Source organism: Thalassophryne amazonica, chromosome 7, assembly GCF_902500255.1.
Source record: "Thalassophryne amazonica chromosome 7, fThaAma1.1, whole genome shotgun sequence".
NCBI lineage: Eukaryota > Metazoa > Chordata > Actinopteri > Batrachoidiformes > Batrachoididae > Thalassophryne > Thalassophryne amazonica.
In genome coordinates, this window is record NC_047109.1 from 75,568,435 (window position 1) to 75,585,631 (window position 17,197).

A 17,197-nucleotide genomic window follows, 5' to 3' on the forward strand; every position below is an offset into this window, starting at 1 on the left:
TTTCTGGGCTTTGTAGGAATGTTTTAGACACAATAGGAAGACGGAAAAGGAACTCCAAGTTTTTCAGTAAGTATGTCTTTTCCAGCTTTAGTTTTGGCCGATAGGACAGACACATTAGCAAACTTATCTTCATATATGCTTGTTATTCATTTTGGCACAAATCTTTTGTTTCAGGATAAACATTAGGTGTGATTATTTGAGCATGTTCGTGACACAGTGACATGTCTTTAGATTGTATCTGCTCTCACGGGTGATTATTAAAATTATGACGTACTTGAGAATTTCCCTGCATATGGGTCACATGATTGAGCACAAGCAGACTTGTTGTTTATCTGTTTTTCCATGCTACATTGGTTCAATATTTAAATGAAACATATAATATAAAAGAAAGACACACTGTTTATTATTGGCTGACTCCGTTTTAAGGTTTTATTTTTTTGAGTCATATTTGTGTGTGCATTCTGAAGCTCCAGACAGGTTTCTGCAAGTATTGAAATCACTTACAGTAACGTGTGTGTTGGGGGGGGGGGGGGGGGGGGCTGCTGTTGCTGCTGCTGCTGCTGCTGCTGCTTTGATTTTTACATTCTGACAAGAATGTGCAAATGGAATGTCAAATACAAACAACCCCTGTTGGCTGACGCTGTTCCTGTCGTCGTCTTCTTCTTCTTCTTTTTTTTTTTTTGCCTCTTCCCTCCTAATTTCTTTTGCTGTCAGACTTCGCCCAGCTCTACCAGCAGTACAGTGAGACGGTCCAGAACATTGAGATCTTGCAGCAGTCACGCTCCTGTGCTGTCTCTGTAAATGAGAACACTGCACAGCTCCCGTCCACATCTCCTTCATCCTCGCCTTCTCCCTCACCGCGTCCCGCCTGCAGGCCTCTTCCCCCACTCCCTGATGTCCCACACCCTCACTCCCTGTCAAAGACGGTCTCCGTTACCAGTGTCAAAAGTTTGCCACTCCCCGAACCTCCTAGGACTGAAGGCAGAGCCCATTCACCACGTCTCTCCATCTCGCTCACGCAGTCAGCCACGCTGTGGCGAGAACTGCCTGGAGTCAGAAACAGTGAGGAGATAGACATGCTGACGGAAGACCAGAGGCGCCTACAGGAGGTAACGCATCACACAACACAGAGAAATCTGAAAATTAATTTTAAATTAATTTACAATTAAATTGCTTGTGACAGTGCTTATTACAGCCACTATAAAAGGTGCTGTTACGTTATGGTGATATCAGACATTTGGCCTGACAGCCTGCTAATTTTTCATAGGTAATTTTGTGGAACACACACAAACATTGAGCTGTAGAGATCTTTTACTATGAGTCAGTCATTTTTCATGTTGTTCTTGTATTAAAACTTTATATATTATTAGACATTTAAGGAAAAAAGAAAACTTTAAGATTAAAAACCTACATGACTAAGGCAGCTAAAAACGGAATTATTTGATATTCAGGAGCTTTTCTTTACTTTTTGCAGCATCTTTCCTGTTCTATTTAAACCACAGAGGCTCACAGACTTTTGAGCCCCACTGTATACTGTAAAAGATGGGCTTATCTCAGTCATCTCACTTTACAGGAATTGTAGTCCGTGCATCACTTGCTCCTCCCTGGCCTGCCCGGAGCTGAACGGGTTAATCATGCCTAAGATTTTTGTACATTATTATCGTGTGTTCTGTAATTTGGTTAATGTACCCCTGCAGTGGCATGTTAACCTTTCATGTAATATACAGAGCTCAAACCTAACCTGTACGGTCCATCTGGTAAATCTGTTTTGGAAATTTTCAAAGAACACCTAATTGGAAACATGTGAGTGTCATGATTGGGTATATGAGGGCTGTCAATAAAGTAAGGGTCCTTTTTATTTTTTTCAAAAACTATATGGATTTCATTCATATGTTTTTACGTCAGACATGCTTGAACCCTCGTGCGCATGCGTGAGTTTTTCCACGCCTGTCGGTGACGTCATTCGCCTGTGAGCACTCCTTGTGGGAGGAGTCGTCCAGCCCCTCGTCGGAATTCCTTTGTCTGAGAAGTTGCTGAGAGACTGGCGCGTTGTTTGATCAAAATTTTTTCTAAACCTGTGAGACACATCGAAGTGGACACGGTTCGAAAAATTAAGCTGGTTTTCAGTGAAAATTTTAACGGCTGATGAGAGATTTTGAGGTGATTCTGTCGCTTTAAGGACTTCCCACGGTGCGAGACGTCGCTCAGCGCTCTCAGGCGGCGTCATCAGCCTGTTCAAGCTGAAAACCTCCACATTTCAGGCTCTATTGATCCAGGACGTCGTGAGAGAACAGAGAAGTTTCAGAAGAAGTCGGTTTCAGCATTTTATCCGGATATTCCACTGTTAAAGGAGATTTTTTTTAATGAAAGACGTGCGGACGGATCAGCGCGTCGGGACGCAGCCGACGCGGTGCGGTGGCACAGGAAAAACACCTCCGTGTTGATAACCATTTGTAAAATCCAGGCGGCTTTTGATGGCTTTCAGTGGAGTGAGTATATAAGAAATTGTTTAACAGGCAGGACATGTTCCAACTTGTCCTTAAGGCTTTCAACAGAGGTGTTTTTCCTGTGGCGTAGCGTCGTGGCGGCTGCGTCCCGACGCGCGGACCCGTCTTTCATTAAAAAAATCTCCTTTAACAGTGGAATATCCGGATAAAATGCTGAAACCGACTTCTTCTGAAACTTCTCTGTTCTCTCACGACGTCCTGGATCAATAGAACCTGAAATGTGGAGGTTTTCAGCTTGAACAGGCTGACGACGGCGGCTGAGAGCGCTGAGCGACGTCTCGCACTGTGGGAAGTCCTTAAAGCGACAATCACCTCAAAATCTCTCATCAGCCGTTAAAATTTTCACTGAAAATCAGCTTAATTTTTCGAACCGTGTCCACTTCGATGTGTCTCACAGGTTTAGAAAAAATTTTGATCAAACAACGCGCCAGTCTCTCAGCAACTTCTCAGACAAAGGAATTCCGACGAGGGGCTGGACGACTCCTCCCACAAGGAGTGCTCACAGGCGAATGACGTCACCGACAGGCGTGGAAAAACTCACACATGCGCACGAGGGTTCAAGCATGTTTGACGTAAAAACATATGAATGAAATCCATATAGTTTTTGAAAAAAATAAAAAGGACCGTTACTTTATTGACAGCCCTCGTAAAAGGAGCATCCCCAAAAGGCTCAGCCATTCACAAGCAAAGACGGGGTGAGGATCACCACTTTGTGAACAACTGCATGAAAACAGTTAAGAACAATGTTTCTCAACATTCAATTGCAAGGAATTTAGGGATTTCATCATCTACAGTCCATAATATAATCAGAAGATTCAGAGAATCTGGAGAACTTTCGACATGTAAGTGGCAAGTGACCTTCGGTCCCTCACTGCATTAAAAACCAACATCATTGTGTAAAGGATCTTACCGCATGGGCTCAGGAACACTTCAGAAAACCACTGTCAGTTAACACAGTTCGTCGCTACAGCTACAAGTGCAAGTTAAAACTCTGCCATGTAAAGCGAAAGCCATACATCAACAACTTCCAGAAACGCCGCCACCTTCTCTGGGCCCGAGCTCATTTGAAATGGACAGATGCAAAGTGGAAAATTGTGCTGTGGCCTGATGAGTCCATGTTTCAAATTGTTTTTGGAAATCATGGCTGTTGTGTCCTCTGGACAAAAGAGGATAAAGACCATCCAGATTGTTAAGCAGTGCAAAGTTCAAAAGTCATCATCTGTGATGGTATGGGGGTGTGTTACTGCCCATAGAATTCCACCTACAAAGCTTCAACATATAGTGTCCTCAGTTCCCAAGCGCTTTTTGAGTGTTGTTAGAAGGAAAAGTGATGTAACGCAGTGGTAAACATACCACTGTCCCAGCTTTTTGAAACATGTTGCAGGCATCCATTTCAAAATGAGCAAATATTTGCACAAAAACAATAAAGTTTATCAGTTTGAACAATAAAGTTTATCAGTTTGAACAATAAATATCTTGTCTTTGTGGTGTATTCAATGAATATAAGTTGAAAAGGATTTGCAAATCATAGTATTCTGTTTTTATTTACATTTTTCACAACATCCCAACTTCATTGGAATTGGGGTTGTATGTGGAGAATAAAGATTGCTTGTATCTGTATCATCTTGTGCCACATTGGACACATCTCCATCCTCTTCCATTTACCGTATTTTCTGCACCATAAAGCACACCGGATTATAAAGCGCGCCCTCAATTAGCGGGTACTTAACCCTTACAAAAGGCGCACCGGATTATAAGGCGTGGCCTCAATTAGCAGGTACTTAACCCTTACAAAAGGTGCACGCTAAAACATATAGTCTACAAAAAAAAAGGGTCACGGAAGCAAAACGGTGAGTTTATTTGAACTTTTTAACAACTTTGAACTATTGGTATTTAACAATATGGTACTCACATTGTTTTTTATTATGGTTCTGTCACAAATCCATCGAAGTCCTCATCTTCTGTGTCTGAATTGAACAGCTGGGCAATTTCGTCATCAAACACGCCAGGTTCCCGCTAATCATCGCTATCGTTTTTGCCTTCAGCCGAATGGTGACTGTAGAGACGTTTCTCCCGGCTGTTCTTTGTTCAATGACCCATTGCTCGAGTTGGTCTTCTAGCTGTGGCCACCTCGCTTTGTTTCCGCGGAAACTCCGTTTGGTCTTTTTAACTTGGCCGATTTTTGTGAAAATTTAAGGCTTTTAGGTGCACCTTATGGTGCGGAAAATACGGTATACTTGATTGCTCATGAGGAAAGTTCCCTCCACTCCAATTGGAAAGTAACTGGCACAGGTCATTCTGTCTTAATGACATTCATGGGAATTTTGTTATTTAGTGAACAAGGGTAGCTTTCATCTTCCCCCCTCCCCCCCCAATTTAAAAAGATATGGATATATAGGATATGTGGTATGGCAGCATGTTGTCTCACAGCCAGAACGTTGTGGGATTAGTTCCCACCTGTGGCCTTCCTGTGTGGAGTTTGCATGTTCTCCCCGTGTTTGCCTGGGTTCTCTCAGAGAGAGAGAAAATGTGTTTGTCTAACAATATGTGGCCCTGCGGTAGACTGGCGTCATGTCCAGGGTGTAACTTGCCTCACACCCTGTGACTGCTGGTGACAGTGTCTCTGTGACTGTTAATTGCTGTAAGTGGGTATAGAAAACGGATGTCTTTCCAAAATGAAACAGTTTTTATACTTTCCCACTATTGTGCATCACTCAAGTGAGCTGGCTGTGTTTGTTATAATTTCTCGTTCAGTTTCAGTTTGTGCTGACTTTAAGGAATTGGAGTGACTTATGGGAAGTGTTTTCCGATTGTTATTACCTCACACCTCAACATCAATGAATTCTGCAGATACATCTGGGCTTGCGACATCTCAGAATATCCCAGCTAGTTATTCCACTTCTGTTGCTCTAAAAAAAAGTATTGCTCCAGAGGGCACAATTGCAAAATGTTGTTTTTCTCCAGTAGGTAGATTAGATATTTCCCTGTATATTTTAGAAAACATGTTTGTTAATAAATTTACAGAATGATGTATAAATCTTAGATTTTTTTTTTTACCTGAAGTATTGTTTTTTTGTTGTTGTTTTTGATAGGTGCCTTACATTAGTCAGGTCAATAGCAATTCAAATTTAAAACGTTTGAACGCTCTTATGGTAAATATACATATATACATACATCCTCAACTGCTTATCCAGGATCGGGTCATCGTGGCTTATGGTAAATATACAATATGTATTTTTCTATTATATTTTTATATGTCTATGGGTTTGTAAAGGTGAAAAATTCACGATTATTTGTTTATAAGTATGAAATATTTGCCAGTCTTTCATTGTTTCTAAAAGCATGCTTAAACGTTTGCCCATCATGCAGATAAATCAAAAGCCAGAAATTATAATCTGAACAATACCAGACCACAGTTATTAACTGTTTTTTGTGAGTTTCTGCCAATTGCGACATCTACACAGGCACTTCCAGAGAACTGATTTAATTAAACCTTTGGGGTTTTACCAGTAATTTGCAGTTTGAACGTGTGTGGTGTTTGTCATCTCAGGTCATGTTTCTCCTCTTTGTTTTCTTTCCAGGTGAGGTTTGAGGTGGTGACGTCAGAGGCCTCCTACTGTAGGAGTTTAGACATTGTTGTGGAACATTTTGTCAAGTCCAAACAGCTGGGGGCGCTGCTGAGCACTCAAGATAGGAACTGGCTGTTTTCCAGGCTGGCGGATGTTCGAGCCATCAGTCACAGGTTTGTCAGTTTTAATGATCATATTCTATCTAGGGATGAGAGGAACTTAAACATTCAGCGGGTTAAAAAAAAAGTCTAGTGTTTTTAGGTTTTTGACAAATTGATACTTTGATTTCACATACTACAACCCCTGGCAAAAATTATGGAATCACTGGCCTCGGAGGATGTTCATTCAGTTGTTTAATTTTGTAGAAAAAAAAGCAGATCACAGACATGACAAAAAAATAAAGTCATTTCAAATGGCAACGTTCTGGCTTTAAGAACACTAAGAAATCAAGAAAAAAAATTGTGGCAGTCAGTAACGGTTACTTTTTAGACCAAGCAGAGGGAAAAAAATATGGACTCACTCAATTCTGAGGAATAAATTATGGAATCACCCTGTAAATTTTCATCTCCAAAACTAACACCTGCATCAAATCAGATCTGCTTGTTAGTCTGCATCTAAAAAGGAGTGATCACACCTTGGAGAGCTGTTGCACCAAGTGGACTGACATGAATCATGGCTCCAACACGAGAGATGTCAATTGAAACAAAGGAGAGGATTATCAAACTCTTAAAAGAGGGTAAATCATCGCACAATGTTGCAAAAGATGTTGGTTGTTCACAGTCAGCTGTGTCTAAACTCGGGACCAAATACAAACAACATGGGAAGGTTGTTAAAGGCAAACATACTGGTAGACCGAGGAAGACATCAAAGCGTCAAGACAGAAAACTTAAAGCAATATGTCTCAAAAATCGAAAATGCACAACAAAACAAATGAGGAACGAATGGGAGTAAACTGGAGTTAACGTCTGTGACCGAACTGTAAGAAACCGCCTAAAGGAAATGGGATTTACATACAGAAAAGCTAAACGAAAGCCATCATTAACACCTAAACAGAAAAAAACAAGGTTACAATGGGCTAAGGAAAAACAATCGTGGACTGTGGATGACTGGATGAAAGTCATATTCAGTGATGAATCTCGAATCTGCATTGGGCAAGGTGATGATGCTGGAACTTTTGTTTGGTGCCGTTCCAATGAGATTTATAAAGATGACTGCCTGAAGAGAACATGTAAATTTCCACAGTCATTGATGATATGGGGCTGCATGTCAGGTAATGGCACTGGGGAGATGGCTGTCATTACATCATCAATTAATGCACAAGTTTACGTTGATATTTTGGACACTTTTCTTATCCCATCAATTGAAAGGATGTTTGGGGATGATGAAATAATTTTTCAAGATGATAATGCATCTTGCCATAGAGCAAAAACTGTGAAAACATTCCTTGCAAAAGACACATAGGGTCAATGTCACGGCCTGCAAATAGTCTGGATCTTAATCCAATTGAAAATCTTTGGTGGAAGTTGAAGACAATGGTCCATGACAAGGCTCCAACCTGCAAAGCTGATCTGGCAAAAGCAATCAGAGAAAGTTGGAGCCAGATTGATGAAGAGTACTGTTTGTCACTCATTAAGTCCATGCCTCAGAGACTGCAAGCTGTTATAAAGCCAGAGGTGGTGCAACAAAATACTAGTGATGTGTTGGAGGGTTCTTTTGTTTTTCATGATTCCATAATTTTTTCCTCAGAATTGAGTGATTCCATACTTTTTTCCCCTCTGCTTGGTCTAAAAAAGTAACCGTTACTGACTGCCACAATTTTTTTTTCCTGATTTCTTATAGTGTTTCTTAAAGCCAGAAAGTTGCCATTTGAAATGACTTTAGTTTTGTGTCATGTCTGTGATCTGCTTTTTTTCTACAAAATTAAACAACTGAATGAACATCCTCCGAGGCCGGTGATTCCATAATTTTTGCCAGGGGTTGTACCCTGCTACTTGTTGCTCTGGACTTACTTCATTTTTACCTGAGGCCATCAAATATGGCCTTCGGGTATAGCAAAGGCTTCACGTCCGTCCATCTGTCCCCCTGCTCAGCAAACGTCCTGTTATTGCCAGAGTCTTCAAATTCACGGGGAACATTCTTGGGACAGACCTTGGACAAGTTCAAAGTTGGCTAATCTTGACCTATTTCATTCTGTCCCGTTTTTTTTTGTTTTTTTTTGATGGGCAGGGATACAGCCAATCAGAGTCGAGTGGTACTGTGATGTCAGTGGCTGGTCTAGCTAGCTGCAAACCGTTTTGTGTGTAAATATAACCTCTGTCATATACTATGTAAATGTTAGCGAGAAATAAACTCATAAAACTGAAAATGCTGTTTTTAGAGCCTGATAACACTTCGGAAGGGATTTACAAGATATTTTGCAAAAGTTAGCATGGTGACGTCAAAGGCTGGTCTAGCTCGCTGCAACCTCCATTCGTTTGTGTATAAATATAACCTGTTTGTCATATATTACGTAAAAGCCAGCAAGAAATAAACACTTCTGAAACTGAAAATGCTGTTTTTGTAACCTGCTAACACCTGTGGAGTGATTTACAAGACATTTTGCGGTTGCCAGCATGCACGCAAACTTCCGCTAATTCAACCTAACTTACGCTCTTCTCAAAAGCTTATGTATGCGCACATGCATGCCCTCCTGCAGACACCGTTAAAACATAAATTTTGTTTATGATTGATTGATAGGTCTTTATTGAACATGTACAAATTGTACATAAGACAATAGGATCTTAATAATTAATATAAATAACAGTAAATGTATAATTTTATACATATGTGTATATATACACTTTGCACTGGGATATCAATTAAACAACTGCAAATTATAAAGAAGACAATGCTCATACGGCTGAGGGTATTTTAGCATTGCATTATATTTTATGTTAACAAGACCTTGGTAAAGATCAATGTCAAAATAATTTTTTCTAGCTTCTGACTTGACACTGCTGGTATAAAATAATAAGATCAAATAGTGACTTGAAAAATAAAAGACTTAAATTAAAGTGGCTGTTTTAGTGTGCTGTATTTTAATAAATAATGGATAATGTGTAAACATCTTGAGGGCCATAAATAATTGGACCCCTGGGCTGTTATGTTGAGATCTCTGCTTTTTGTCATTATCCTGAGCTACAGTACTGTGTAAAAGTGTTAAGTGCTCTATTTACAGGAAGTTAGCCTTATATTAAACCAAGTAACTTTTGTAGACTAAGAAAAACCTGATTCACAAGTTTACAGCCCAGTGCACGGTTTTACAAAGACAACAAATGGGATAATAATCATTAAATAATGAACTCTGCAGCATGTTTTCATAAACCCATGATAGTTCACCCAAAAGGCATTTGTTTTTAGACTTTTCTCAGTGTACTTGTAAATAATTTTTGCAACATCTTTGGTGTATTATTTGTTGTGCTGTACCAGAGGTTTATATTGTAGTTGACTTGTGGAGAATTTAAATATTTGGAATAGGGTAATGACTGGTACAAATAAGTGTGTGAACAATGAAATGAAACTAATTTGACGCTAAGGCCAACCTGAAACTTGCACAAATTTGATCCTTGCTCTGCAGAGCCATTACAATATAAATATTACAAATAATTACCTTGAGACGATTACAAATATGTTCTCCACGCCATGAAGCGCACAAATATGTTCTCCACGCCATGAAGCACACGAGAACCTCTGTGGTTCCTGGAGCAATTAGAGGTGGTTTCATCAGCCAAGTTCTGAGAGCAAATGATGAATCTGCGTCAAAATAATTATCTTATACAATGCAGTGTCCAGCGGTGCAAAGTGCAGCATCCAGTGGAACAAAGTGGGTCGCATTGGCACGATGAATTGCGTGGCAGTGCGGGGGTTAAATGTGTGCAAGTGACAAGGTGCATTTACAGGAAAGGTATATCGGATAAAGTCCTTGAGGTTGAGGCCACAGGCTAAATTTTCAATTTTTTTTTTCTTTTTTCATTAGTGCAATTGCGCCAGAATGGAGAGGCTTAGGGTCACAAAAGTTACTGGAAGTAGACACCCAGCCGTGCCAATATATTGTCTTTGCATGACCTATCAAAAGGGTGGGCATGATTTTTGTATATTTGGTATAGAGTATTACAAGAAATGTCAGTTACTTTTCACACACAGTACCTGAGTACATTGAGTAATTTAGATTTTTAATTAATTGTTTACATGTTCCCCATGACCCTTGATTGGACTAAGCGGTTGAAGATAAGAGTGTGTGTGTGTGTGTTTACATGTTAAAAATATCCACTAAGCCTCGAATAGAATTAACCAATCGTTCCTGGTTTTTACAAACAATTAGCCAGTGACAATCACTGTAACACAGCGGTTCGGTGACATGTGGTGATAACATGGCTATCTACAGTAAAGCGGTTGCATCATCTTTGGATGAAGAAAGTGTATTTTATTTTTACCTTCTCATCAAAATGAGCAGAGGATTACCATTTTCAGAGAAGACGTGCATGTTTTTAGAATGTGTTCCAACATGGAAGACTTTGGAAGGTGCGCAAGCAGAAATTAAAAGGAGTTATGTCGCTCAACACTAGGGATGGTTATCGAGAACCGGTTCTTATCGGGTATTGTTAAGAAATGATTCGATCTACTGACATCAATAGCCTTTTTTGCTTAACACTTCCCTTATCAGTCCTTCAGAGTGGCCGTTGTTTTTGGGGGTGTTTGTCGGGAAAGTGATCATGTCTCTACATTGATTACAGAACTCCTGCAGGGTCTGTAATCAACTGTTTCTGCAGCGCGGCTCTTCTTAGAAGCTTGAAACAAAGAAGCATTTATCCAAGCTGCTGCTTCGTTTTTCTTTGTTTTATTTTGCTTTATCTTAATCTTCCCCGCTAAAACCAAAAACAGCATATGTCAGTGAGTAATCTTTACCTCTTTTGTATTAAACCATCTGTTTGTGTCTTCTGAAATAGTTGATAGATGTATATTATAACTTAAAAACGGGACCGATGCTAACCCATTAGCATGTCTATGGCATTTTCAGTGTTAAAGTTAGCATTAAGCTGTTGGCATCTCAGCACGTTTGTGTGCATTTGTTTTCTGTATGATAATGGCTCAGCGTTTGTTGTCGTAAAAGTCAAATGTATTACAAATTGTAATATTTTTTAATTTATTTTGTTTATATAATAATAATAGCAACAACAACGATAATAGTAATAACTAATAATGCTACAATGCAGTTTTATAGAAACAGACAACAAGAACCTGATTAAAACACAACAGAAAATATAAAGCCATCTATCAATGAACATTAATAAATACATATAGAAATATAAATAACTGTTTCCTGTGAACACCTAGTGACTCTTACACCTCCACTTCATGCCTGTTTTATTTAAGTTTAATGACAGTTTGTTTAGGTCAAACCATATTTTCAATTTGTTAATTTCTTCAGTGATTTCCTCTAGAACTATCTGCCAAGCTAGAAAACTGCTGCATCCTAGTAAGAGCAGAATACTACTGGAATTAATGTGAATAAGGAAAGTTGGGTTTTTCTCACCAAAATGGATGCTACACTCACTGCAGTTTATTGTCTGGAATAGTCCCTGTTTGCATTTCAGAGCTTCTAGAATTCAAACATTTTCGGGCGGGTGGTGTTGGTGGGTAATTTTGGGTTACAGCTTTTTTTTGTTTTTCACCACTTTCATCCCTGAATATGTCAATCGTGAGTCACTTTTGTGCGGAATAAAGTCACTAACTGGAACTCCTGTCTTGTTACGAGAAAGAAACAAGAATCGTCCTCCGTTCTGTTCACACAGCTCCAAACGTTGCGCGGCTCTCTGCCGAGTCAAGTTAGAACGATAGAGTCCAGCCGGAATTAATAACTTAAAAGCGAAACACCGTTTAAATCAAATGACACCTCTTTCTAAATGCTGTAATACAAACAAACTGCAATCAATCAAAATGTTTTTTTTTTTCCCTCCCAAAATGAGACGTCCTGTGCTGATGTGCAGCAGCCGGCTGAGCTGAGCTCAGCTCAGAGGTATGGAGAGACATTCATGCCAAAATGTCTGAAAGGAAATGCTTTTGACAAAAAATACAGATTTTGTTTTTATTTATGTCCAGAGATCAAGGATACAGTGATCAATTTCATATTTATTTACTTTAAGACTCAATAAAATGTTGTTGACATAGAAAACCTGTAAAGCCTACTTTTAGTACACAGAAAATTCACAAGCGGTATCGATAAGGAATCTGATTGATAAGCAGAATTGATAATCATCTATCGATAAAATCTTATCAATACCCATCCCTACTCAACACCTGGCCATATCAGCAAATTTCAGTAATGCTAATAGTAATAATAATGGTATACCTCCATTACTCATGATGCGAATTACACAGGACATGCTATTCATGCTTTACCGACTCAGAACGGGTTGAAAGAACTACAAAGAGCATCAAAAGTAAAGCAGAAGCTGCAGTTTCTATACGGTGAATCCAGAAAGTATTCACAGCGCTTCACTTTTTCCACATTTTTTATGTTGTAGCCTTATTCCAAAATGGACGAACTTGATTATTTTTCCTCAAAATTCTGCACGCAATACCCCATGACAGTGTTTAAAACGTGTTTTGTTTTTTTTTTAGATTTTTGCAAATTTATTAAAATAATACAAAAAAAAAACAAATCATGTATGTAAGTATTCACAGCCCTTGCCACGAAGTTCAAAATTGAGCTCAGATGACTCGTGTTTCCACTGATCATCCTTGAGATGTTTCTAAAGTTTAATTGGAGTCCACCTGGGGTAAATGCAGTTGTTTGGACATAATTTGGAAAGGCACACACCTGGAAATACACATTGTGGGAATGGGCTGGAGTGTAATACACACATTGAGGGGGTGGCCAGTGTCGCCGACCGAACTGTCCTGCACTGTCTTCACTGCGCATGCGTCATTAGCCACGGTTCACCGATTATCTCCTCGTTCCTGCTTAAAACTGCACTCCAGTTATCATCTATCTCAGCAACACATATCTGAAGCTGTTGTACAAAAATCATTTCCACATAAATTCAGCATTATTTCATCATAAAAGATGGAGGAAGCGATCAGAGCACCACCGCAGCACGAGCTCCTAGCTGATGCGTTCACTGTGCATTTGTCATTTCAAAGCATCGAGTTTTGCCTCGTTTCTGTTTAAAACTGACTTTAGAATGATTTAAGAGGTTTTACCTTCTCTTCTGATGGTTAATAATCCCATTAATCTGTTTGATCGCTTTGGGTGAAGAGAGTCAAATTCAGACGAGCTGCTATGATCCCAAATGACGCATGTGCAGTGAAGCCAGGTTGACCATTTTTTAGGGGGGGATCCGTTTGGTCTGTGACACTGGTAATGGTCCAAATTTCAGCGGGACCGGGATGAAGAAATTAGTCATGCACATGGCTCTAATGCCAAGCTTGTGGCATCATATTAAAGAAAACTTGAGGCTGTAATTACTTCAAAAGCTGCATTAGCATAGTATTGAGCAAAGGGTGTGAATACTTATGTAAATGGATTTCTTAGTTTTTTTTTTTAATAAATTGCTAAAAATTCTAAACTTTTTTCATGTTGTCATTATGAGGTGTTGTGATTAGAATTATGAAAACATCTCCAACTCACAAGATTTGTCATTTGGTGTTTTTCAGGTGGAGTAATGTCATTGTAGATGTTGATGTAGATATGATTTACCACTTTCTTCTACTTCTAAAACTGTTCCATAAACTGTGGTGCCCTGTGAATGTGGGAATTGAAGCAAATGTTTCATCATAGGCCAGAGTTGATCAGTCAGTAGCTCTTTGAGTTACTGTGACTTGAAGCAGAACATGTTGCCCCAGCAGTGGTACATTAATCTTTCGTGTGTCATGGTGTTTGTGATTGTATGATGCAGTACACCATTGTAGAAGATTCAGATTACTTTGTTTATACCTATAGGTAGATTTATTTTGCAACTTAAATGTTCAGAGCATCCACTGACATAACAGACAACAGATCATGCAGGATAAAACATATCAAATGGGTAAAAGTAAAACAAGAAAAATTGCTCCAGTGCTGTTAAAAATGTCTAATATGTGTTAAATACCAATGAAAAAATTCTAAAGTTAATGAACCAGCCCCTAAAATGAAGGCAATCTTTAATAATAATAATAATAATAGAAATAAAAATAAACTTAATCAGTACATACAAAAACTACCTGCTCCAAAGTGATCTTGTGCAATGTTTGTGCAATTTAGAACTTGTTCACCGGTGTGATAGCAGCTGTAACAAAATTGATTTTCTAGCACTTGGTTTTACATCTTGGGACTAAAAACTGAACGTAATTGTGCAAAGGGTGCAGTTTGTTGTTTAAAAGTGGTATTGGCCATCCACTGTAACTGTCTAGTCTGCAGGGATTCCTGGTTCAACTGGGACTCACCTGTCAAATTACTTTCACAATTTGATCATTTCACAATTTGATTATGAGGCATGTATTTTGTTATGTTTTTTGTTGTTGTTTTTTTTTTACTCATTTAATCAAAGGTGAGTTTGTCTGCATATTTATATGAATATTTGTGATTTAATGTACACAGTGTCACTCACATTTGTGCTATCCAGGTATAATTTCAAAACTCAGTTGTACAGAGAGACTAAAAATGATATATTTGTTGTTGTTTCTTCCCCCTCAGTTTTCTGTCAAAGTTGGAGGAGCAGGTAGAGTCTGACATACTGCATTTTAGTGTGTGTGACATAATCGCTCGGCACTGTCAGCGCTTCAGAATGGTCTACGTGCCTTACCTCACTAACCAGTCATATCAGGATGCCACCTATCAAAGACTCATGTGAGCTACAAGCATGCTTATTTGTTTCTTCTGTTTTTCTGACTGAATTTTTTTTTCATGTCATGCAAAACATTTCAGATGATAAAATATGAATCCTTATCCTTTTAGATGTTTATATGTTTTAAATGTACACACTCTCTCTCCCAGGAATGAGAATCCAGCATTCAAACGAATTGTGGAGAAATTGGAGCGGAGTCCTCTTTGTCAGAGGCTTCCTCTTCGTTCCTTCCTCGTTCTCCCCTTCCAAAGGATAACTAGAATTAAGTTGCTGGTCCAGGTGTGTATATGTGAGGTGTTCTGAAAAAAGACTGGCAGTGTGTTTATGTTCTTGCTGGGTTTGTCACTTTAACACAAAAGTCTTTTCTGTCCAGAACATTGTGAAAAGGACAACTCCGGGCACAACGGAGGCCGCACAGGCCATCAAATCACTGAAACTGCTGGAGAAAGTAAGAGCTTCAATTAGTCCCATTCTCGTGTGTGTGTGTGTGTGTGTGTGTGTGTGTGTGTGTGTGTGTGTGTGTGTGTGTGTGTGTGTGTGTGTGTGTGTGTGTGTGTGTGACTTTGATCACAATTTTCTGTAATGTCCTTACTTGTTTGTACTGTAGCTGATTCAAGAGAGTAACAACAGCATCACACAGATGAAAAGTATCGAGTCTCTGGTGTCTCTTAGTGCCAAGGTGGACTTTGAGTGCAGGGTGAGTAATGAAGTTTTCTGGTGTTCTAATGAGGATGATGTAACGCAAATCCAAATTCATTGTGTATTGTTGTCCTGACCACCCTTGTGTGTGTTTTAGACTCTTCCTCTGATCAGTCAGGCTCGTCGGCTGGTGCGGGAAGGACCAGTCACTGAACTAATGGATTTCTCTCTAAAGGACACAGAGAGAAATATTTACTTGCACCTCTTCAATGATTACTTGCTGCTGTCACAACAGAAGGAGTGAGTTGTCAAATAAAGCTTCCATACAAAGAAAGTGAATTTAATGTTGGACTTGTGAATGTTTTGAGGACCAGCCATCACTGAATATAATGCTTGTGAAAATATTCTACGTATCACAAAATATTAGTTCATTGGCTTTTGAATAATCCTATACACAAATCAACAGACAACGCATAAAAAAACAGCCCTCCTTCCTCCTCCAGGTTTCTTGTGCACTCTTGTTCTTTTTTTTTAATGTCATACTTCAATTACATCTCATTCCTCCTTTGTTTTCTGTTTCTAGAGGAGGAAGATTCACAGTAATAGATCATTGTCCTGTATCAGACCTGCGTGCAGAGAATTGTCGTGTCAAACTTTATTCACTACAGGAGAACCTGTTCCGGCTGCACATGACAAACAAAGCCCTGCTCCTGAGAACTGACACACAGTAAGGGGCCGGCAGCACTGATGAGTGTCTGCAGCTGAATTCTAGAAGTTTGTCTCAGTGATTATCACCTCATCAGTATTGGAAGAAGTCCTCATATCTGTGCTTTCCCTACAGGAGTGATAAGCTGCGGTGGATATCTGCCCTTTCCCGACCTCATCCTGAAATAGATTTTTCTGCTGCACAAGGTTAGCTAGCTTAATTGTGCTGTCTAATTTTGTTTTTAAACATGGTTAACAAGGTAAATGGGAGAAAAAAAAATAGCTTTTTAGTGACTTAATTTGTTTTACAGAAAGTAACTTGCATCCCCACGTATAACTACAGTGTTGCATAACATTTTTAGGTTTGGCAAAGTCAGAGCCTTGTATTTTTATGAGTACTTTTTTTATTGTGTGCAGTCTTGTATGACCCAACTAAACCAGCACAACTAAACTGGCACTAACTGACCCAAGTAATTTGAGATCAGATTAAGACATAATCTGCACTAACCCACGGTGTCCTTGGCAAATGTCAATAAGGTTAACATTAACAATTGACACTTTTCTGCAGGCTTCTCACAAAGCATAGTTTAGTGACTTTTTTCCTCACTTTTGGATTTTTGACCCCAAAGTCAATAGGCTTGTTGAGGTTACAGTGTTTAACACACATGCCAAGTTTGGTGACAATCAAGCTGTTAAGAAAATGTTGCTGCATTCAGTTTTGTTTTGGTTTTTTTGGGTTTTTTTGTTTTTTGTTTTTTTTTACAATGTATGTTCCTCCAGTGACTGACCCCCAAAGCCAACAGGCTTCTTGAGGTCAATAAATGGAACACAGATACCATGTTTGGTGACAATGCGATAGGTGAAAAAAAGATCTTGCACTCAGACTTTTATACATTTATGTGTTCCTCTGACC

At 39.2% G+C, this 17,197-nt stretch overlaps 1 protein-coding gene across 2 annotated transcripts in view; it reads left to right on the forward strand.

The window, feature by feature from the left end:
* The window catches only part of arhgef5 (Rho guanine nucleotide exchange factor (GEF) 5), a 36,653-nt gene that overhangs the window by 11,397 nt on the left and 8,059 nt on the right, over positions 1-17,197 (forward strand). For both annotated transcript variants that reach the window (XM_034174565.1, XM_034174566.1), the window contains exons 4-13: positions 17-66; positions 715-1,109; positions 6,089-6,249; positions 14,790-14,942; positions 15,090-15,219; positions 15,314-15,388; positions 15,548-15,637; positions 15,737-15,879; positions 16,163-16,306; positions 16,421-16,491. In XM_034174565.1, the coding sequence (XP_034030456.1) occupies positions 17-66; positions 715-1,109; positions 6,089-6,249; positions 14,790-14,942; positions 15,090-15,219; positions 15,314-15,388; positions 15,548-15,637; positions 15,737-15,879; positions 16,163-16,306; positions 16,421-16,491 (1,412 nt within the window). The remainder of the gene's footprint in view (positions 1-16; positions 67-714; positions 1,110-6,088; positions 6,250-14,789; positions 14,943-15,089; positions 15,220-15,313; positions 15,389-15,547; positions 15,638-15,736; positions 15,880-16,162; positions 16,307-16,420; positions 16,492-17,197) is intronic.